Source organism: Equus asinus, chromosome 20 (genome assembly GCF_041296235.1).
Source record: "Equus asinus isolate D_3611 breed Donkey chromosome 20, EquAss-T2T_v2, whole genome shotgun sequence".
Lineage (NCBI taxonomy): Eukaryota > Metazoa > Chordata > Mammalia > Perissodactyla > Equidae > Equus > Equus asinus.
The window spans coordinates 81,407,218-81,430,285 of NC_091809.1; the positions used below are offsets into that span (position 1 = coordinate 81,407,218).

A 23,068-nucleotide genomic window follows, 5' to 3' on the forward strand; every position below is an offset into this window, starting at 1 on the left:
GGTGAGGCCAGGGCCCCGGGTGAAGCCAAGGCCAACAGCCAGATGTCCTGATGGTGGATGGAGGAGCTGAAGGGCAGCCGTCAGAGTGCGCTGTGGACAGAGGTCCAGGTCTGAACCTGCAGTGCGAGTGGGGCAGTGGGAGAGACGGAGGGAAGCCGGGGAACTCCGGCCATCCAGGAGCCCTTTAGAGGGCTGATTCGGGCCTTCTAGTCACGGGGCAGGATGTCTTCAAGGGTCCCCCTGCAGGCAACCCAAGGGAGGGTGGACTTCTGCGGCCACAGCCTCCCCTCTCCTGGCCTCCTGGACGTCTGTAGCACAGCCATGAAGAGCCCTTCCAGTGAGAGGGCTCGGCTTTTGTTGTTTTTGGTATGGGAGCCCCACAAGCTTGTTCCTATAGCCCTCAGCTCTGGCAACTCCAAATGGAGAGAGAGAGACAGAGAGAGGGGAGAGAGGGGAAGGGAGAGGGACTGAGACAGAGACAATGGAGCACAGCTGGGAGAGAGCAGGGAGCAGAGAGAAGGTGATGGAGGATGCATGTGTGCGTGATGTGGAATCTGGCCCCGGTGAGGAGAGAAAGAGACAGGAAAATGGGGAATGTGACACGTGCTCGGCCCCCCAGGGCCATCAAAGGGTTTTAAGTCGAGGAGTGACCTGGTCCAATCTGCGCTTTGGAGAGACTCCATCTGGCCGCCACGTGGAGGATGGACGGCTGGATGATGTACAGGAAACGGAGATCCTGGGGCAGGAAGTTCTCCTCGCGGGAGGGTGAGGAGAGAAGCAAGCTGAGGCCAAAGGGGGAGGGAGGCCCAGGAGCTTCCACATTTAAAGATCAGGTGGAGGAGGAGGAGGAAGGGGAGGGGCTAGAAAAGGATCCAGGAGGAGATGCAGGAGAGGTGGGAAGAGAAGGAGGGGGGGCCTCGCAGGGTGCCAAGGGGAGAGGGCCCTCAGGAAGGAGGGAGAGGGCAGCTGTGATGCATGCAGCCAAGTGACCAAGGGACCAATGGAGCTGGGGACAGAAGAGTGTCCATAGCACTTCTGGACCGGGAGGCTGGGGATGCGCTGGTCGGAAGGATGGGGCTGGAGACAAGTGGAGGAAGCAGGCAGGAGGGTGGAGGGGAATGGAGACAGCAAGCGCAGCCAACAGCCTTGACAGGGCTGGCTGCGGGGAGACCGGAGGGCTGGGCACCCGCGGGTGGGGACCTGGGAGGCCCGGAAGGGGTTTGTGAGGTAGGGGAGTGTCTACGCTGACTGAAGGAGAACCTGCAGGGCGAGGGGATGCCCAGGGGGGTTCCCAAGAGGAGGCCTCCGCCGGGGGGAAGCACAGCCCCGTCCCCCAGGCGGGCCCTGACGCCTGCAGTTATAGGGGTCTGGTTCAGGCCTCAAACCCAGGTCTCCTGCCCCCAGCGCACAGGGGAGAGGGAGGGCAAGCTGGCAGAAGTCACACAGCCTAGAAGAGGCTGGGAGCAGTGATCTAGATGCCCACGCTTCCAGGCCTGGAGAGAGGGGCTGGCTGTGGGGCCGGGGCCGGGCACCCACTCCTCAGGAGACAGGATCCAGCCCTCTGCATCCTGGAGCCCCAGCCCAGCCCAGGCTCCTGGGGTCCGGAGCTCCCAGCATCCCCTTGGGAGTAATGACGGCATCCTGGGAGGCCACGGCAGTCTGTCCAGCCGAGCCCTTGCCCCTTCGCCCTTTCACACCCCAGGAAAGCAGCCTAGTGGAAGCCACCTGGCTCGTGTGTGGTCTGCTTCTGAGAAAATCAGAGCCACGAGCAATTCGAGATCGCGGCCTTGCTCCCACGAGCGTGTGCACGTGTGTCCACGTGTGTCCACGTCCACACACACACAGCATGCTCACCTGCACACCGTGTCCAGTGCGTGTGTGCAGGTTTGGGAGCCTGGGTGTTCTAAGTCTTTGCTGTCTGTATGGGACGTGAAGTGTGGCCGTGGGCAACGTGGGTGGTATATTTGCGACTACGGCATTTGCATGGGAGATATATATATATATATACACTGTGTGCCCATCGCACGTGCTCACACTTGGGATGTGTGCTGCATGCGTGGTGTGTATATGAGTTGAATTTGTGCAGGGCGTACGTATCTGTGGGTGGTGAGTGTGTGACTTTGAGGGGGTCTCTGTGAACATTTGCGGACAGTGTGCACCTGGGGGAGGTTCCTGGGTGAGGCTCCTGGGGGAGGCTGATGCGTGCTTGCTGTTTTCCCGAGCTGTGGCCCTGTGCGTCCTGTGTTGTCTCTGGGGCTGTATGTGAAGGTGTGCCTGTGCAGGTGCGCTGTGTTTTGGGGGGAGCACGTGTGTGGGGGGATCTCCTGGGGGAGTCCCGACAGCCCAACACAGCAGAGAGAGGCAGAGTTCCAGTCCCTGCTTTGCCATTTCCTGGCTGTGTGTCCTCGGGCTGGTCACTGCCCCCCTCAAGCCTCAGATTCTCCCGACAGGCCAGCACCTGAGGTACCCTAGAAGACCCTGGGGTCATGAGGAGGACAAGGTGGGGCCACAGTGGCCTGCACTAAAGAGGACCCTGTCCCGGTGAGAGGAGGGTGTACTCAGGCCCCTGCCCCCTTGCCATCCTTTGGGGGCCCCACCTGTCCCCTGCAGAATGAACACGCTGCCCTCTCTCACTGCCCCGAGGGACAGGCCCAGCAGGTTCCCTCCGCACATCCCCGGAGCACAGCCCAGGGGAGCTTTGCAAACTGCTTCCCTCCCTCCCTGAACTAAACCAGCATAAAGAAGATAGAGCTGCAGCCAAAAAAATGCAAACAGTAACTCACCAGGAGTCATAAGCAGGGCCACCGACAGGGCGAGCTCCACGGGGGGAGGGGGGGGCGCACTTAACACAGAGGAGCTCACTCTTCAAACAGCCCTAGTCGTCCATCATTGCTCCACTCTACAGAGACTGAATGGGTTCAGAGAGGTGAGGCCACCAGCCCAAAGTCACACAGCAGTGGGCGTGCAGTGAGGATGGGAACCATGTGGGGCCCTCCCTGAAACCTGGGCTGCTCTCTTCCTCAGATCGGCCCTCCTCAGGTCCCTTCTTACCCTACCCAAGAAGGGGGAAAATACAGCTCTACACATGGGGTGTCGAGGTAAATTTAAAGAGTTTTAGATTATATGCACTTTTGGCTAATTAACTCTCCTTCAATTGGCAATACAATAGAGCATTAAGTGGGTTGGCGCTGGAGCCCCACTGTCTGGACTCATCCATGCTGGCTGTGCAAGCTTGAGTTAATTACTTAACCTCTCTGGGTTTCCTCATGTGTCATCTGTAAAGTGGAGAAAGTAATAGTAATACTAATAACATCTACCTCACCAGGTGTTGGAGGATGAAATGGGTTACAACATGAAAGCTGCGTTAGAAGGCAGCTTGCCCCAGCCGGTCCCCTTCCCAACCGGAAAGGTCGCGAGGCCTCACGCGGGTCTCAGGGTTTGACTCCTGCTAAGGAAGATTCGCAGTCCTGTCGACCGTCACCTGTCCACCTCAGTCCCTCAGCTCTGCGCCTCAGTGGGCAGGGTGGCTGCCATCCCCGCTTCCGCATGGGTGAAGGTGGCCCGGAGCAGCCTCACCCAGAGCCGGCCAGCCCCACGGCCGCACAGGCGCGGCCCTTCTCAAAGCGGGGCTGGCGGACTGGCAGCCTCAGCACCCCTGGGAGATCGCTCCAGACGTGGAGTCCGGGACCCCCTTCAGAGCAGGCCCTGGGGTCGGCCGGGCAATCTGTCTTAACAAGAAGTCTGGGAGGAACTGGACGGGGCACAGCTTGCTGCGTGAACCCTGGAGCACGGCCCGTGGGGCAAGTGAAAGAGGCGGGTGTGGGGGGATTCACACGCTCAGCCCGCCTGCGACCTCATCCCCACGCTCCAGGGGCCGAGAATCTGCCGGCCCCCCTGGAGTGGAAGTAGAGAAGGCAAGCAGGATTCTCCGAAACTTCGGGAGGCGACCCTTCTCTGTGGGTCGCCGGGTACGCGTGAGCCAGTTTCCAGAAGCTCTGCCAGCCCAGGGGCTCTGACCACGCGGAGGAAGACAGGAGCCCACAGGCAGCGGGGAGCTCGGCACAGCGAGGAGCCCCAGCTTGGGAGGGCTGGGAAGGGACCTCCGGGAACCCTGGGAGGCAGGGGAGCCCACTGTGGGAGGATGCCCTATCTGGACCACAGCCCTTCGCCTCACGGGAGCCGGGCCCTGCCTGAGAAGCCAGCTCTGCCCTGGGTCCCCTGAGCCTACAGAACTAGGTCCCTCCAACTCAGTCCCCTCCCAGTCATCGTCTCCCATCACTGGGCGCTCCATCCGCCCACAGCCCCCTTCAGTCAACCACAGTCCCCGACTTTCACGTGAGGAGGTGCTGTCAACAATCACGCTGACTCAGCCCTGACTGCACTCAGCTTTCCACAGTGTCATCGTCTCAACACCCCCTTGAAGTTGGCAGAATGACTGTCCCCATTTTACAGATGAGAAATCGAGACTACCAGGGGAGGATGACCTGCCCAAGGTCGCCGTCCCCCGCGGCGGGGGCCATCCCGCGGCAGCCTCCCTCTCATTAGTGCCGCCTTCAAGGGCACGCTCGTGTCTGCTGCTGTCCCACACCAGGGGCTCGGCTCGGTTGCCATTGTTGTTAATGGGAGGTTATAGTCTATGGCATCAGGGACCGTCACCAAAGCCCACAGTGATCACCCTGGATCATCGAGAGAAGGGGTTAACCTTCAAATGGTTAAAACAGAGAAAAAGTGGGGTGGCTCAAGGGGACAAACCCGCAGGTTCCCAGCAGCCTGAGCGTGGCAGAGAGCTGTGGTTTTCACGGTCCGCGGCGCGGCACAGTCAAGCTGTAGAGACGCTTCTGATCCTGGCCTGTGTGCGGCACCCGGTCTCGAATTTTCTCACCTGACATCCCCCCTCTCCCTGGGGGCCCCCCGGGAGCCTCCAGACTCCTCAGGCCCGGTTCTCACTGAGCAGACTCAGAGCCAGGAGCCTCCTGGGTGGCGGCGGAGGGACGCCCTGGGCCTCACCAGCACCTACTGCCCTGCGTTGGCTGCTCCATCAGCCACAAGGAAGGGGTGACTCGTGCCCCACTGAGAACAGAAAACCAGCCAAGCCAGTCGCCAGCCACGCACAAGGACCTTGCAGTCTGACGACTTGATGGGAATGGTGGCTATGCCCTGTGCTGTTAGCAGTGTGACCGTGGGCAAGTCACAGAACCCCTCTGAGCCTCAGTCCCTCTTCTGTAAAAGGGGGACAATGATAGTCCCCCCCGTCAGATGAGGAGGAGGAGATCGTCCAGCGCCAGGACGCCCAGGCCTGGCCCTGCAAGCCCTAACCATTCCATTAATACTTCCGCCAGTCCTCAGAGCAAGGACGCTTCACCTGTCCCTTAGAAGCATCTGTTTTCCAAGTACCCAGTGTCAGCTTTCGGCTCACAAACTCCCCTCAGCTGACACCCAGCAACACCTGCTCACCTCTCCTGCTGGCCCTCCAGGAGGTGACCCATAGCTGGTATGGTCTGAGTCCAGTCACCCTAGGGAGCAAGGGAGGGAGGGCAGAAGAACTGGGGAACCCAGGGCTCTGCCCCAGAAACGAGGGCCCCAGTAAGTGTTGATGAGGAAACCCCATGACTCCCAGGGGCGCGCAGAGGCGCTGGGCAGGGGCAGGGAGTGAGAACAGTCACATCCTTGTGCTGACATCTGGCCTGGGAGTCTGGAGAGCTGGGTTCAGTTCCTGGCTCCAAAGCTGTGTGACTTGGGTCAGTTAATTAACCTCTCTGAGCCTCAGTTTCCTAGTCAGTAATTGAGAATAAAGACGCCTGGAAGGCTGCCTGTGACTCTTTACTCCGATTTGCCACATGAGAGGAAGGACTGGCATAGAACAATGGAAACTAAATTGGGGGTCATCCAGGGTGCAATGAGGACAGCAAGGCTCAGAGACGTTTAGTGACTTGTCCAAAGTCACACAGGATGTGTACATCCTTGCCTTCCTGGGTCACCTGCTCCTACTCGGAACCCTTGGGTTTAGGGCTGAGGCGAAAACCTCGCAGGGAGCCTTGGGCCTGACTTGGTGCCTAAGGGGGTTTTCTCACCTCAGAAGGGTAGTCCTGAGGACACAGGAAAAGAGTGTCTCCTGTGCTCCCCGACAGATGTAGGGGGAATGGAAGCATTTCCAGCGAAGCACCAACACTGCAAAGACTGAGCTGCCCACTGCAGGCTGGCCAGGAGCAGTCCCCACTCCTGAAGATGCGCGAGCAGGAGCCAAGCAGCCTTGGACGGAGAGCTGGCCTTGGCGGCTTTCAATGATAAGCTGCCCTCCACATGGCTGCCAGGCCAGCCAGCCCTACTCAGCTCCAGCCTCCCTCCCCCTCCTGATCAAGCTCAGACCCCCGGACCTGGCCTTCAAGGACTCCGGACTCAGCCATCCTGTGTTCTCGTCTGCCTCCCATCTGGTCCGAGAGCTCCATGAGCTCTTTTCGTCACCAGCCATAAGGCCCACCAGGGAAGGGAGTCATGTTTACCGAGCAAGGAGCATGGGCCGCCCCGGGAGCCGGTGCTTTATGCAAGTCACGCCGTTGCGTTTGATCTTCACAACAAGCCGAGATGCAGGTGCTCTTACTAGTCTCATTTTGCAGATCAGCAAACTGAGGTCAGAAAGATCAAGCAAGCTGCCAAAAGTAACACAGCAACATGACCACTGAAGAAGTGAAGAGGTGAAGGAGGGGCGCTGAGCACGTGGGGTTCCCGGCTTTTAGCCCCCAGTCCCGAGAGGCCTCTGCAGAGGGGGACACGCTTGGTTGCCCATCTGTCTCCAACTCTTGGGGAGCCCCATCCGGGCACTGAGTGAGGTGGAACCCCATGAACTAACTAAGCAAAACCACAGCCATTGGAAGGGGTGTGGGAGGTGGGCTGCTCCCGCCCAGCCCCCAAGATCCCCCGCCCCGCCAGCGGCTTCTGCTCGGCTGCCCAGCGGCTCAGGGAGGGGTGGGGCAGCGCCCAGCTGGCCTGGGGCTGGGGGAGGGGGAGCAGGTGGGACAAAAGAGGCCCCCTGGGACCTGCCTGAGTCCAACTCAGCCACACTCTGCCCACCTGCAGGGCTGCCACGAGCACTTCCTGGACATGTGGCCCCTTGGACAAGCATCTGGAAAAGGAAGCCCACAGGGTACACAGCAAAAATATCATCACTGGCTACGGTAAATACAGTGAGGAATGACCTCATACCCACCGGGTGCAGGCCCCAGGCTGGGCCCCATATACTTAGTTCTGGCACCAACCCCAGCAGACAGGGAGACTGAGGTTCCGTCTGACCAGATGGAGCAGTAGGATCCAGAGAGGGCTTGGGATGACCAGCTGGGACCTCCATGAGCACAGGTCTGAGGGCTCCGGTGGCTAGGAGGGAGGGGGAGCTGTGGACACACTGCCCAGGTCCTGCCACCTTCCCCGCCCCCGCCCACCTTGCGGCTCAGGCCCCACCAGAGGGAAGCTGTCTCTGATCTCTTCTTCTGAGACGAGGTTAGCCCTGGGCCACCCCATCACAGCTTGTCCTCTCTGGGCCGTCCCCATCTGCCCAGGCTCTCCCCAGAGTGAGCGAGATGGGAGGGAGGAATGGCAGCAGCCATCTAGGACGCAGGGAGCCCAGCTGCTAAGCACAGCTTTAGTCTGCGATCTCTTTCCATCTGTAACGTGGGGTACCCTGTGCCCCTCTCAGGGCCACTGACCATCAGGGAGGAGAAACACAGAGGAAGAAGAGAATTCTCCTCCACCCCTGGAACCATGGCCCAGAGGACAGTGGGACCCTCCTCCCCCAGGCACCCTCATCCCTGGGTCCACACTAGCCAGGCAGCGTCCCTGTGATTGGCTAGGGCCGAGGCCCCTAGAAGAGGGAGTGGCTTTGGAAAGGTGTGCCTCACCCTCTGATGTAAAAGACACTGACACCACAGTACCACTTTTGCACAGCACTTGAAAACCATGCCAGCAAGACGGTGATCGGAAAAGAGTGCGTGGAATGGCCTGGACTTAGCCGTGTGGACAAATTGGGCTCAAATCTCCGCCTCTTATAGGCTGTGTCACTTTGGAAATGTCACTTAACCTTTCTGAGACTCAGTTTCCCCAAATATAAATGGGGACCTTCCTGGTCCCAGACAACTGTTTTTTAATTATATTCACTATACTCATCCCTAGCCTCAGTTTCTCTGTCTGAAAACTGGGGACTTTGATGGTGCTGTTTCACAAGGCTGCTTAAAGATCCGGGAGATAGTGGAGGAGGACGGGTCTGGACAGCGGAGCACGATCCAGAGAGGGAAGCGCCCTGCCTGGATTCGCCAGAAGGGATGGCTGCGGGGTGGGGAACCCCCTCCGTGGCCGCCCCAGGGCCAGTGAAGGGTCATTTCCTTCCGCGTTCAGCCCCCGCCGTCACCTCTCCTGTTGGCCCTCCCCAAGTGCAGCGGCGCCGGCAGCGGGGAAATCGGGGCCAGTCCGGATTTCCTCTGCGGACCTGCGGCTCCTGGAGCCACCCCCGCTCCGGACCCCGCGCGGCCATGAGTTGCACGTGCGGCGGCCCGCCGGCCTCGCTCGCCCAGCGCCTCCTTAGCGACCCCGCTCCCTCCCCGCCCTTTCACCCCGCCCCCTTCGGCCCGCCCCTTCTCAGCCGCGGCTCCAGCGTCAAGAAGATGCTTCCCTGCCTCGCGGGTTCCGGATAAACCGAGTCACGCGCGGGCGCACCGGCGGCGCTAGGACCGCGCGGCCCGGCCGAGGGGGGCGTGGTGGGCGGGTGGGCGGGAGGGGTATTTAAATCGGGGCCGGCTGCCCCCTCGCGGGTCGCTCCCGTGGGGCAGCGGAGCGGCGGGCGCCTCCTCGCGCGGGACCCCGGGGCCGGCGCGGCTGGGACCGGGCGGGGCAGGGCTGCGCAAAATGTGCCGGGGCTGCCCGGGAGAGGAGCGGCGGCCGCGCTGAGCCAGGTAGGAGCCGCCCCCCGGGACGGCGGCCCGCGCCCCCAGAGCACGGCTCAGTCCATCGGGACGCCGGGACGCCGCCCCCACTGCATGCGCGGAGCCAGGGTGGACCCTCCCTCGGCCCCGGGGGTCTCCCGGGCTCCCGTCTCAGCAGACCTTTCCCACGATGGGCGAGGCCAGCGGTCCCATTTGACAGATGGGAAAAGAAGGGCAGAAAGGCCAGCACTTGCTGGGGACACACAGCTAGTCAAGGCCAGACCAGGATTGGAATCCAGGTCTCCTACCACCCTTTGACCCAGGCCCCGCGCGTGGGGCTTCCCGACCCACGGCGCCAGATAGCCTGCTCATCTGCGGGGTCTGGGGGGGAGGGGTCACCCACCTTTCTCCAAAGGGCTCCAGGCCAGCCTTCTTCATGGATGATAAGATGTGAGGGGACCCCCACCCCCACCCTGAGCTGTCTGAAATTCCGCCATCACAGCCACATTCCTTTGGGTTAAGGTCTAATTCCCCCGCGGGATGCACATGTCTCCAGAATGGGGCTTGCCCTGAGTGATTCACTGCTGGTGGGAACGGCCACAGCGGCTCTCCCAGGACCCCGCTCTGCCAGCGATCCGGGCCGAGAGGAGCACCCCGGAGCCGGCCCCTGGGAGCCTGTCTACCTGGGGGTGTGCGTTGAGGGTGGGGAGACCCGTGGAGGGGATTAGAGAGGGAGAGGTTGGTCGGGGGTCTGGAAACATATGCTTTGGAGGCGCACAGACTGGATTCTGATCCCAACTCCACTATTTGCTACCGTGTGACTTTGGGTAAGTCACTTCTCTGAGCCTCGTTTGCCTCATGGGCAAAATGAGGACAGTTCTGTAGGGGCGGGCAGCTCAGCACCTGCTGGAGAAAACACAGCCTTTGTGTCGTGTAGACGTGGCCTAAATCCCCAAACACTTGGAAGCTGAGTAACTGTTGGGTTGGTCACTTCATCTTTCTGAGCCTCAGTTTTCTCATCTGTAAAATGGAAATTGTAGTGACTACTTCACTGGAAGAACAACAGTGAGAATTAAATGAGATGATTATAGCTCAAATGTGTGGAAGAGTGTCTAACATCCTTAAATAGTAGGCATGGGCTTATTATGATGGTAGGCCTTGCCCCCCACCCCCAATTCTCTCTCTCTCTCTCTCTCTCTCACACACACACACACACACACGCACACACATGGATATTCTTTGGCATCTCACCTCCCAGTCAGAGTCCACGATGCCTCCTGCCTCCTCTGGCCTAGGCCACTTATCTGCAGGCCTGGGGCCTCCCTCCTCAGCTCACCTCGCCTGGGCTGCTCAGCCCTGCGTGTCATTGTCCCAGCTGGGAAAGACAGTACCTGCCGGGGGCAGCTTCACAGCCGTCCTCAGCTTGATCATCACAGTGGTTGGGGGCAGCCAGGGGCAGGACAGGAACTGGGCTGCTTGCCCTAAGATGGGACCCAGACGCACCAGACTTGGCACAGAGAGCAGGGCTGCTGAGCATTAGAGTCTGCACGTGGGCCTGGGCCTCAGAGCCCTGTCCTCTCTCCCCTCTGTCTCGAGAGCCAGCAGCCCTCCAATGCTGCATACGGTGTCTTGGGCGCTGCTGAAGGGTGCCCACAACTGAGGGCCCCTTCCTGTTGGATGCCAGGGCAGAGTTCCCCCGGCTGCAGGGGCCGTCCCTGCTGGATGCACAGATGCTCATCTTGGGGGTAGGGTGGCATGTGGCAGGCAGAGGAGGGGGACGTGAGAGCCCCTTTGGCGGCAGTTCCCTCAGGTTCAGAAGGAATCTGGTCCTTCTGTGGCCTCACCCCGCAATCACCACACAGCCCACTGCAGGCCGGCTTCCACCCCTGGCTTCGCTGTCCCTTCAGTGAGCACCACTTAGACCCCGGCTCTCACAGTAAGAAGTAGATGATAAAGGAGTGATCCATGTGAGGGAAACCATCACCCACGTGGGGAAGTGGGGAAGAGCGTTCTGGTTGGAGGGAGCAGCATGGGCAGAGGCCCCGAGGCAGGAAGGCACGGCTGTGCTGGAGGAAGGTTGGGGAAGCTGGAACTGGGCTAGCGAAGGGCGAAGGGTGGACGGAGTCAGAGCAGTGGGGTGGCGCTTAGGTCTTATTGGAGGTTCTCCAGTGGACGTGGCCCTGGCAGCTCTGCGAGGGACAGCGGGAAGGGTCGGGGTGGAAGCAGGGTGTTGCTGAGGTCGAGGCCCCAGGCTGGGGCCTCAGTCGGTGGTATTGATGACGGAGGCCGGGAGGCAGATGGTGGGGGGGGACAGTTTTCCAGGGAGAGCATTCAGAACCCCTGTTGAGGGAAGGAGTGGGGCAGGCTGGTGAAGGGAGAGTCAAGGTGAAGAGCTGCTCTCGCCGGTGTCACCATGTCTCCGAGACTCCTCGTGTCAGTTCTCAGCGCCTCCTCCTCCGGCCTGGCCTACACATGGTGGAGCCGGGTCCCAGAGGAGAGCGAGCCGGCTGTGCCCTAGAGGCACGTCCCCTAGGAGAGGGGTCAGGAGACAAACCACGGAACACTCAGTGCTGCGCGAGGGGGCTGTGGGAACCTGGAGGAGAGGCCGTACACAGCCCAGATTTGGGGAACCAGAGAAGGCTTCTTGGAGGAGGTGCCTTAAGCTGAGCCCCAAAGGCTGAGGAGGTATTTTGCACAAGAGAGAGGAGGAAGTAAAGGTGTGGGGCAGTGAAAAGGTGCTCAGAGCCCTGGAGGAAATAGGAGGCTCCCAGAACCCAGAGTGGGGAGGGGACAATGAGAAACGAAGCTGGAGAGAAGAGCTGGCGGGCGGGCGGGGCGGCTCCCTGAGGGCCTCGGAGGCCCCGCTGAGGGGTTTCCACTCACTTCTGAGTACGCTGGCTTTCACAAGGAGGGGGATGTTCTGCTTTTTAAGCAGCAGAACAAAATTTCCTGTGAAAGCCCGACCTGTAATGCAGGTGAGAGGAGAGCAGCAGCGGGGGCGGGGGGCCCATGGCCCTGAGGGGACACCCTGGAAAAGACAGGGCTGTGGCTCTGGCCTGTTTGAGCAAGAAAGGACCTCAGAGCAGCCACCTTCATTGCAAACTCATCGCAAGGACGCTAGTGGGTTCCAGCAGGAAAGACCCAGCCCTCAGAGGCCCTATAAATACCTCTTCTTCTAAAGCATCCTTCACGTCACAATTCAGTGCTCATTGATCGAGCACCTGTGGGAGACCTTACAGTGTAGAGGTTAAGGGCACAGACCCAGGGGCCTGACTTCCTGGGCCTGCCACTTGTTAGCTGTGTGACCTTGGGCGTGTTGCTTAATCTCTCTGAGTCTCTCTTTCTGTATCTGCAAAATGGGAATGGTAGTCATGGAACCATTGGCTTAGTTCAGTCAAGTCATTGAACTGTCATGAGGATTAAATGAGTTAATACATGGAAAGTGTGGAGAAGAGTGCCTGGTGCATAATAAGGCTCTGTAAGGGGCACTTTCATAGAATATATCTCATTTGATCTCTAACAAAACTTGGCGAGGTTGGCATTAACCTCAGAAGAGGAAAGTGAGGCTCAGAGAGGTGAAGTGACTTGTACAAGGTCACACAGCAGGTCAGTGGAGGAGACAGAGGGAGTGGTCAGGTATGGGTGACTCTGAGTCCAGTGCTCTTGGAGGGTTTTACGTGTCCCTCCTTGTTAACGCTTTGTATGTAACTTCTGTGCATTTATTTGCATCCCCAGTGCCCAGCACAGAGCCAGACAGGAGGGGGCATTCAGTAAAGGTGTGAATGAATGAATGAATGAAATTGGTGGATTGATCTGTGTGTTCCTAGCACGTGGCCCAGGTCCTCAGTGAGGGAGCCCTTTGCAGCGCTGGGATCCGACCCTGCTGAGGACCTCTGTGCTCACCCTCAATGCCACCCCGGCTGCTCATAGAGAGAAGGGCTGGCCCAGCAGGCCTGAGCGTCCCCGCACTGGCGGTGGCTTCAGTGAAAGTAGAGGGCCTGGCAGCCTGCTCCTGGGGAAGTCCACGGCCACAGTGCCGGGGCAGGGCAGGCCTCCTGGTGGGGCTTCCTGTCAAGGCTCCGGGCCCAGCCTTCAAACAATGGCAGGGACTCCAGAATCAGAAAATCAAAAGAAAAGGGCAAAATAAACGTCCTGGGGTGGGGGATCGAGGAATTCCGTTTGGGGCCTGAGGAGCGAGGATGGGGGACCTGCTTGTGGCCTGGGTAGAAGTGGAGTCAGAGGCCCAGCCCCCCACCTCACCCCACCCCAACCTTGCACTTGGCCCAGGCGGCCCTCAGGGTCACTCTGCCTCCTGCTCACCCTCTCCAGGCCGTCTTCCACCCGGTGGGGGCTTTTGAAACCCAAATCTGACCATGTCACCCGCTGCTTAAAAACTCTTGCCCAGGGCAACGGCCCGGCTCCTTGGCCTGGCCGCGCAGGCCCTTCATGATGGGCTGCAGCCCCACTTCCCAGCCCCTTCACGAGGTGCCCCATTCTCGGCACCTCTGCCCCAGCTGCCGCTGTGGTCGGGGGGTCCCGAGGGTGGGTCAGACAGGCTGGCCATGGGAAGGAGCCTGTGGTCCTACTGTGTTCCGCTTTCCTCCTGCCCTCTGCAGAGCCATGAGCCACCAGATCCTGCTGCTCCTGGCCGTGCTGACCCTGAGCCTGGCTGCCTCCCAACACCGAGACCAGGTGTCCTGCAAGATGGTAAGAAGCCTGCCCAGGCAGGGGCACGTGCCTGCACCCCAGCCGCCCAGCCTAGGGTGTCCCACCGCTCCCGCCCCGGCCGCCAGAGTTAGAAGAGGCAGGAGAGGAAGAGAATGCACTCAGTTCTGCCAAGCCTTGCGTTTAATGAGCACCCGCTAGGATGTTTAAATACCTTATTTACTGTGAATCCTGCCAGCTGAGTACCATGATTCCCACTTTAGAGAGCTGGAAGCTGAGGTTTGGAGAGGTTAAGTAACTGACCCAAGGTCATCCAACCAGGACCAGCAGGGCCGATATTGGAGCCTGTTCCCCCAAGCTGCCCCCACAGGGCAGAGGGCCCAGCTGAGTGATGCAGAATATGTGTATGTGTGGGGAATTTGGGGTGGGCCAGCTGGGAGGGCCTCTTCTGTACTGGGTCCTTCCTGGGGACAAATCCTCTTCCCTATCTGGGCTCCTTGACATGGGCCTGTCTGCCATATCCCTGCTCAGATGCCTGTCTCTCATTACTGCCCAGGTCAAATGCTGCCTCCTCCAGGAAGCCTCCCTGACTGCTCCCAGCCTGACCTGGTTGTGTTTGCTCCCTTTTCTGGGTTTCCACAGCCCTAAGCTCCCTCTGTCTCAAACACATGGGGTGGTTGGTAGATAGGTCTAAGCCTGTGTCACCTGCCAGACCAAGAACTGCTTGAGGCCAGGGGACCGGGTCTGACTCACTTTGTTCCTTTTTCCTGCCCTGAACCGGGGGAATGGCCCTGAAGTTACTATGACCCCATGGGGTATAGGGAAAAGGGACCTTCTAGGTCCACGTATAAGGTGGGCAGTCACTGAGGTCAAGGCTGGAGCTTGGGCTGGGGAAGGGACAGGCCCTCTGGCAGCCCCATTTGGGGCTGGGACTGGAAGCTTCTGACCCAGGATGGGCAGCTGCTTCTGGAAGCTGGATGTGCTGGCAGCCAGGGCCGGGCCTTTCCTGGGGTTTGCAGGGTCTTGCTGTTGCCACCTTGCTTCTTGCTCCTTGGAGCCCTTCCGAGATTTCCAGAACCCAGAATAACGGGCAGAGAAGGCCTCAGATGTCACCATATGCAGCCCCCCATTGTACCCGGGGACGCAGGCTCAGAGAAGAGAAGGGCCTGGGCCGGCCGACAGGCGGGGGAAACCAGATGGGCTCTGGATTTGGGGAGGACGAGCTAATGGGTGGGAGAGCACTTTCTGAACTACTGTGGAAGGAGTTATGATGATTTCAAAACAGTAGAAAGAAGTTGCCACGTGTTGAGGGCCTGCGAGCTGCCTGCACCCTGCTAAGGGCTTTCTCTCATTTTGTCCTGCCTAGAATTCCTCTTTTCAGCTGAGGAACCTGGGGCTGAGAGAAGGGATGCGACCCACCAGGGCCCTACAGATAGGAGGTAACAGAGCCAGGATTTGAACCCAGCTCCCCGAGCTGGTGCTGTCCACTGCCGGGTCACTCTTCCTGCTCTGGGTCCCTTCTATGTGCAGGTGGCAAAATGGGGTGGGTGGCAAGTCGTCTTCCCTCCTAAAGAAAAAAAATGAAAAAATAGCTGGGCAGTGGCATCTCGGCATCCCAGAGACAGTGGGTAGGGGGGCGTTCAGAAGAAGCTCTGAACTTGGCTAAGGGCTGGTTCCCCCAAAACCCCTCCCCACACACGTCAGTCATGCTGGGGACTGGGAGCTCAGGGAGCCATGGGCGGCCTAGAAACGGAGTGCCACGGGCTGCACTGGCCTTCCAGCTCCTTCTGGCCTGGACTGGAGAGCTGGGCAGCCCAGTGCAGCCCTGCCTGCCAGCAGCCCCTGGGCCTCTGTGACGGCGAACCTGGGCGCCTGAGCGGAAAGCCTGTCTTAGGCTCTGGGCTTGGCCAGCTTTGTGTCCCGGCTCCACTCTCAGGGACTGCTGCCCTAGGGAGCCTTTGAGTATCCAGAGGTGAGACGAGGTGTGGGCTTGCACGTGGGGTAATGTGCCCCCGCCCCCTGCAAACACTCAGTAACTGCCCAAGGGATCAGCCTGGTGCTCGCCCGGCCGAGGGCCTCGTGGTCAGAACTCAGCTGACACCAGAAGGAAGAGGAACCCGCAGTGGTGGTTTTGAGCCTCTGACCCCCTGATTTAGGGCAGCCCAACCCCTGAGCCTCAGTTTCCTTAGGGGTACAGTGAGGTGAGTAATGCGGAGGAGGATTACATGAGGGAGGGGCCTGCGCCCTCACATGAGCCTGGCGCAGAGCTGGGGCTCCCACTCGTGGCGGTCAGTGTGTTCGTGTTCCTTTTGCGGCTTCTGCTTTAATCCGGATGGTCTCTGAGCTGAGGATGGGGATGAGGAGGCTCTGCTCGTGGCCCCAGCTGGCAGAGAGGCCGTGAGGGAGGAGGGGGCGAGGAGCCGGGCAGGACTGCCGGGGCGGCCCGGGTAGGTTTCCAGTTCACCTGGGCGCCCGACTGCCGGGGTGTCCTCGAGGAGGGCCAGTCACTGTGCTGCTCAGAGCAGGAGTCACGCACAGGCGGGTGGAGGGCGGCTCGTGCCTCCCCCCTCCTCACCTGGAGGAAGCCGAGAGCTGGGCCAGGCAGGGAACACCCGGGCTGGTATTCCTGCCCTCCCAGCTCTGCCACGGACTCATTGTGACCTCGCAAGGTCACTGCCACCTTCAGGCTCGGTCTCCCCATCTGGGAAATGGGAGGTCGGACTCTTTTGGCTCTAACGGTCTTTGACTTTGATATAAAGATCATCATCCGTTTCCTTTCCTTTCAGAAAGGTGATTGAGTCCGTCCCTCAGACCTTCACTAAGCTGATGATGTCTGTGACTCTTTCGTTCATTAAAAAAGGTTTCCTGAGCACCTTCTGTGGGCCAGGTCCAAGGCAGCCACACCAATCACACCAGTCCCTCTTTGCTCTGAGCTCACTGTCTAGCAGGTCCCCACATAGAAGGTCACATTTCAGGGGGCCAAAGCTCTGAGAGAGGAGGCACAGGAGCTGTGAGAGCCCAGAGGAGGCCCCGACGTGCCTGGCAGTCAGGGAAGGCTCCCTGGTGGAGGAGGCCCTGGAGCTCAGCACACAGAGTTCACCATGCAGATCTAGTTGGGAAGGGTATAACCAGCACAGGGAGCAGCAAGGAGGAGGCCCAGAGGTAGGTGTGGGAGGGCACAATGGGCAGCGGTCAGGTGTGGTCACTGCACATGGGCTGGGCTTGAGTGGGTTGGAAGGAGAGGAAACAGGTCAGCAGGGACCACAAATAGCCTTGAACGATGCTGAGGGTCCTAGCCTTTGCTCTGGTGGGGTCTAAGCAGAGGGCAGCACCGTCAGAGTAGAGTTTTTGAGTTTTTTGAGCAGCTGCCAGGCATCTGGCTGGTGGATGGGTCAGAAGGGGTCAATGGAGACAGAGGCCAGGGCAGGAGTGGGCCTGAGCTGGGTGGTTGTGGAATTCAGACCCTTTGCTGGGAAAGGCTGGGGTTCCTGGAAAAGATGGGAGGGATACTGCATTTGCATAGAAAGAATTCTGGCTCCAGAAGGCACATGTGGTGGAAGGACAAAAGTGGGGCCTTTGGTTATTTAAAGACCTGGGTTCAAACCCCAGCTCTGCTCCTTCCCGGCTGGGTGATCCTGGAGCCTCCCTTACCCTCTCTGAGCTCAGGTTTCTTAAATCGGGGTGATCATATTTGATGGGCAGTCTATTGTGAAGATCCGATGAGACCATGGGTCTGAAAATGCTAAATAAAAATATAAAATGTGGAGTGGGTGCTAGAGAAGTATGAGTTTCTAGATGAGAAACCAGAGTGGTAATGTGACCTGATGGGTCTCACGCAGCAAAATCATAGTCATGTCATCAAAGATGTGGGTTGGGCCCCCGGCGGTCTTTTCCCCTGCCCCCTACCCCACCTCTGGGGCTGATGTGGACCCGGCCATGGGAAGTGAAGCCTCTGACAGGGGTGGGGGTGGGGAGCAGCAGCAGAAAGGAGGTCAAACCTGGGGAGGGTGAGGGAGAAAGGTAGGCTCAGGGACCGGGGCTCTGCCCCACGGGATGAAGGCTTGAATGAGATCTGGGGGGAGTCAAGATAAAAACTGATGACAGGAGTGCAAACTGCATTTTTCCCTTTTGGAAACATGCTAACCCCAGCTGGGTAGCTTTCACTCTCTGGGCCCATAGAGGGAACCCAGGATGTGGGACCCGGAGGCCTGGGTCCCAGCTTGGCCCTGCTGCTCACTGGCTCTGGATCACCCTAGATGATATGTGGCTCAGTTTCCTGTAAAATGGGATAATAATCAGTACAGGGTTTTTTGTTGTTTTGGTTTTTTTTAAAGATTTTATTTTTCCTTCTTCTCCCCAAAGTGCCCCGATACACAGTTGTATATTTTTAGTTGTGGGCCCCTCTAGTTGTGGCATGTGGGACGCCACCTCAGCATGGCCTGATGAGCAGTGCCATGTCCACGCCCAGGATCCGAAACCCTGGGCTCCCGAAGTGGAGAGCACAAACTTAACCACTCGGCCGCGGGGCCGGCCCCAGGACATGGTTTTTTGTTAGTTCATTTGTCCTTCTATCTGTCTGTCATCTCTCTGCCTGTCTACCCATCAAACCTTCCTTGATTCCCTCCCTGATGCCAGCACTGTCTGTGGTGCCAGAGACAGGGGGCCGGATGGGGTCATCCAGACATGGGGTGCTTAGGCTGGGATGGAGGAACGCCCAGCAACCTGGGAGGCCAGCGGAGAAGCCTAGCCAATCCTGATGGGGCCTCAGGTCATCCTTCCTAGAGGAGCATGTCTGGTTCCACCTCCTGCTGCACCCACTAATGCCCGCTGCTCTCCCTGCCCTCCCCCTCCCCAGGTGGACAAGGAGGTCTTGTGCCAGGGCCTTGGTCTGCTCCAGGTCCCCTCGGGGCTCCCGCGGGACATCGAGGCCCTCAACCTATCAGGAAACCAGCTGCGGAGCATCCTGGCGTCACCCCTGGGCTTTTACACCGCCATTCGTCACCTGGACCTGAGCACCAATGAGATCAGCTTCCTCCAGCCAGGGGTCTTCCAGGCCCTCCCCCACCTGGAGCACATCAACCTGGCCCACAACCGCCTGGCGGTGGGCACCGCGCTGAGCACTGGTGGTCTGGGCCCCCTGCCGCACGTGTTGTCCCTGGACTTGTCCGGGAACAGCCTGTACAGCGGCCTGGTGGAGCGGCTGCTGGGGGAGGCGCCCGCCCTGCGCTCCCTCTCGCTGGCGGAGAACAGCCTGACACGCCTCGCCCGCCACACCTTTGGGGGCACGCCAGCGCTGGAGCGGCTCGACCTGCACAGCAACGTGCTCATGGACATCGAGGACGGCGCTTTTGACGCCCTGCCCCGCCTGGCCCACCTCAATCTCTCCAGGAACTCCCTCACCTGCATCTCCGACTTCAGCCTCCAGCAGCTGCGGGTGCTGGACCTCAGCTGCAACAGCATCGAGGCCTTTCAGACAGCTCCGGAGCCCCGGGCCGAGTACCAGCTCACCTGGCTCGACCTGCGGGAGAACAAGCTGCTCCACTTCCCTGACCTGGCCGCGCTCCCAAGACTCACCTTCCTGAACGTGTCCAACAACCTCATCCGGCTCCCTGTGGGGCCGCCCCCGGGCGGCGAGGGCCTCCACGCACCTTCCGAGGGTTGGTCGGCGCTGCCCCTCTTGAACCCCAGCCGGAACGCCAGCGCCCACCCACTCTCCCAGCTCTTGAATCTGGATTTGAGCTACAATGAGATCGAGCTCATTCCCCAGGGCTTTCTTGAGCACCTCACCTCCCTGCGCTTCCTGAACCTCAGCCGAAACTGCTTGCGGGCTTTTGAGGCCCAGCGGGCGGGCTCCCTGCCCTGCCTCGTGCTCCTGGACGTCAGCCACAATGCGCTGGAGATGCTGGAGCTGGGTGCCAGAGCCCTGGGGTCCCTGCGGACGCTGCTCCTACAGGACAATGCCCTGCGGGACCTGCCCCCATATACCTTTGCCGGCCTGGTCAGCCTGCAGAGGCTCAACCTGCAGGGGAACCGAGTCAGCCCCTGTGGGGGCCCCGGGGAGCCTGGACCCCCAGGCTGTGTGGCCTTCTCTGGCATCTCCTCCCTCCGCATCCTGAACCTGGTGGACAATGAGATGGAGATGCTGAGGGCAGGTGCCTTCCTCCACACACCACTCACCGAGCTGGACCTCTCCGCCAACCCTGGGCTGGATGTGGCCATAGGGGCCTTGGCAGGCCTGGAGGCCTCCTTGGAGGTCCTGGCCCTGCAGGGCAATGGGCTGGCCGTCCTGCAGGTGGATCTGCCCTGCTTCAGCTGCCTGAAGCGGCTCAATCTCGCCGAGAACCGCTTGAGCCGCCTGCCGGCCTGGACGCAGGCTGTGTCGCTGGAGGTGCTGGACCTGAGGAATAACAGCTTCAGCCTCCTGCCGGGCAGCGCCATGGGCGGCCTGGAGACCAGCCTTCGGCGCCTCTACCTGCGGGGGAATCCGCTCAGCTGCTGTGGCAATGGCTGGCTGGCCTCCCAGCTGCACCAGGGCCGTGTGGACGTGGACGCCACCCAGGACCTGATCTGCCGCTTCGGCTCCCAGGAGGAGGTGTCCCTGAGCCACGTGCGTCCCGAGGACTGTGAGAAGGGGGGGCTCAAGACCGTCAACCTCATCATCATCCTCACCTTCACGCTGGTCGCTGCCATCCTCCTCACCACCCTGGCCACCTGTTGCTGCGTCCGCCAGCAGAAGTTCAACCAACAGTTCAAAGCCTAGAGGAAGCGGGGGCTGCAGAACAGCTCAGCCCAGAGACCCTTCCGGGTCAGTGGGGGAGCCCAAGAAGGTTGGGGACTGACCCAAGGTCACCCAGTGAGCCAGGGTCCGAGAACCCTGGTGTCTGAATCCCAGCCCTGGGCTCCTTTCCCTTGTCCGGCGGCGTTGGTAAGTGACTCACTTTCCAGGCCGCACGTGTGGCCCAGCTGTGGAGGCCGGAACTTGGGCAGTTCCAGGACTGTCAGAGAATAAAGCTGACCCATCAGATCAACAGACATTCACCAGCATCTCTTGTGTGCCACACCCTGCTCTGGGCTCCCAGGGACGCTGGTGAACGAGACGCATCTCTGTCCTCAGGCATCTCCCGGTCTGGGAGGGGAGGTGGTCGCAGAGCCATGCAGTGACCACACGGTGTGGGAGCCCTGCAGCCCCGCTGGCTGCGTGTGGACGGTCCTGCCTCCGGCCAGGCCAGGGTAACCAAGGGGCGAGACCAAGAGCCTTGGTCTGAGACGTTTCCAAGCAGACTGTTTGTCACATCTTCTGATAATGACTTTCAGCTTCTCTGGAACATGAAGAGCTTGTGACCGGAAGAGAGCTGGAGCCACATGAGTCCGTCTTGGACCCAGCGCTGTTTGGCAGGCCGCGGCGGCTCCAGCAGGGCCTGGGGAAACGCTGTCGTGCTGGGCTCCGGCCCAGGCCTGACCATTCCATTTCCTGCTCTGGGGCTGCTTCCCTGGCTGGCACTCCCGTGCGGCACACACTGGCCTGAATACTGCCCAAGTCCCCGACGCCCTGCCGGGGGCCCCTGCTCCATCCCAGCCCCACCCTGGCCGCTGAGCTAGGAGTTAGAATCTTTGGGATCTGGTTCTGTTTTGCCCCAGGCTTGGCAGCTGTAGCAAACCCAAGCCTGCATCTGCCTCTTTATGACAAGGCTCTGAGGCTGGTATTTTATCCCGTTTTATAAAGGAGGCTTGAAGTCTCCCTCCAGGGTCCTGCAGCTAAGAAACGCCATAAGTGAGATTCAGACTCATGTCCTCCTGCCTCCACGGCCTGAGCTCTGTCACTGTGGCAGCTGCAGGCTCTTAGGTGGACCGGAAGTGGTCCCACATGGCCAGAACAGGGCCTGGGAGCATCCTGTGTTGCACATACCCACCCACTCCTCTCCCTCCTCTCTCCCAGGCAGGCAGAGAGAAGACAGGCAGCCACGGGCCCTCTGCTCCTTCTCTGCCTCAGTTTCCCTTGTTCCCTCCTTTGCAGACTGCTGTGGGCCCCCTTTTTTCTCTTCTTGCTCTTGCATTCCCTCATCCCCTCTCCCTTCATAGAGCGTGACCTGGAGTTTGAGACCACTGGGTCCAACCTCCCCATTGCACAGACAGGGAAACTGAGGCTGAGGAAGAGAATGGGAGTTGCTCAGAGCTGCACAAGTCAGTGGCAGAGCCTGTGAAAAAAGTGGCTTCAGACCTCATTGAGGGGCATGTGGTGGCACTGGGGGTTGGACCTGAGTGGTTTCCTTCTCTCAGCTCTCACATCCCAAGAGAACACTGACTCCACATGCTCTTCCTGGTCCTCATGGTGCAGACATTTTTTTCCCCAAGAAAAATGGGTAGAAAAACCCATCCAGGTATCACCCTCTATCCCTCATTCCCGTGGAATCATGGGCTGTCCGGGAAGAAGGGAAGCCCTGGGATCAGGCCGGACCCTGCGTGACTGTCTGCCCCTCTTACCTGGGCTGGGCCTGCGGTCTGGCTCACGACAGTGCTCCATAAAGGAGATGATGAAAACGCCCCTCTCTCTGCCCCATTTTACAGATGAGAAAACTGAGGCCCAGAGGGGGTTGAGGACTCAGGGAGTCAATGGCCGAGCCGGGGCTGGAACCTGGTGTCCTGGCCCAGCCCAGGGCCCAGGCGGCGTCGGGGGCAGCCGGGGGCGTCGGGTCCCGGGTCCCGCTGGGGTCATGCCCACAGGTGCTCACCACACACGGATGCTTTTCCTCGGGCCTGGAGGGCCAGGTGCAGGCCCCTTCCTGCCTGATCTTTGCAAACACTACACAATGCTGCTGTCACCTCCCAGGAGCCAGGCCACAGCCCGGCCTCGGCACCAGCCTTTTGTATAACCCACGTGAATGTATTAAAAAATGATTTTGGAGAAACAGCTCGCCTGCCAGCCTGCTCCTTGCTTCATTGCACCGGCGTGAACCCTGCTGTCCTCTGCTTCCCTTACTGTCTTGGAATCCTCATGCTACCCCTGGGGAGATAGGCCGAGGACTGTTGTGGGGGGAGACTGAGGCTCCGAGTCATCACCACATGGACCTTGGGGCCTCAGCCCTGCTCACATCCCCTGCGGGACCGCTGTCCTGTCACATTCAACAAACCCCACTCCCCCCCCCCCCGCCACGGAGAACATGGTGGCTTTCCTTCCTCTGCGGCTCCCTCTGCTCCCCTTTCTCTGAGCTCGCCCCTCTGCCCCATCTCAGAGGCAGTGCCGTCCCTCCCTCCCTTGCTCAGGGTCCTCTCCCCTCCTCTCATTCGCTCCCTCCACTCTCTGCTCGCTTCTTTCTCTCAGGCTTCAGCTGTGCTCGAGTCTTGAGTCTTGCCCATCCCAGAAGTAGTAGACGCCCTTAAACCGCTTTCCCTTCCTTCTCCTCCTTCAGGGGTAAACTTCTTGGGAAAGTAGCTGCCCCTGCCCCATTCTCAACCCACCCCAGGCTGCCTTCAGCCCCTCCCGTGCCCCCACTGTCCTG

General features: G+C 60.0%; 1 protein-coding gene across 1 annotated transcript; it reads left to right on the forward strand.

Annotated features, from left to right (window-relative positions):
* Positions 1–8,799: 8,799 nt before the first annotated feature.
* LRRC32 (leucine rich repeat containing 32) lies at positions 8,800–22,505 on the forward strand. Its single transcript, XM_014855817.3, has 3 exons — positions 8,800–8,936; positions 13,523–13,613; positions 18,427–22,505. The coding sequence occupies exons 2-3, from the start codon at positions 13,527–13,529 to the stop codon at positions 20,329–20,331; spliced, it is 1,992 nt and encodes a 663-aa protein (XP_014711303.3). The 5' UTR covers positions 8,800–8,936; positions 13,523–13,526; the 3' UTR covers positions 20,332–22,505.
* The last annotated feature ends 563 nt before the right edge of the window (positions 22,506–23,068 follow it).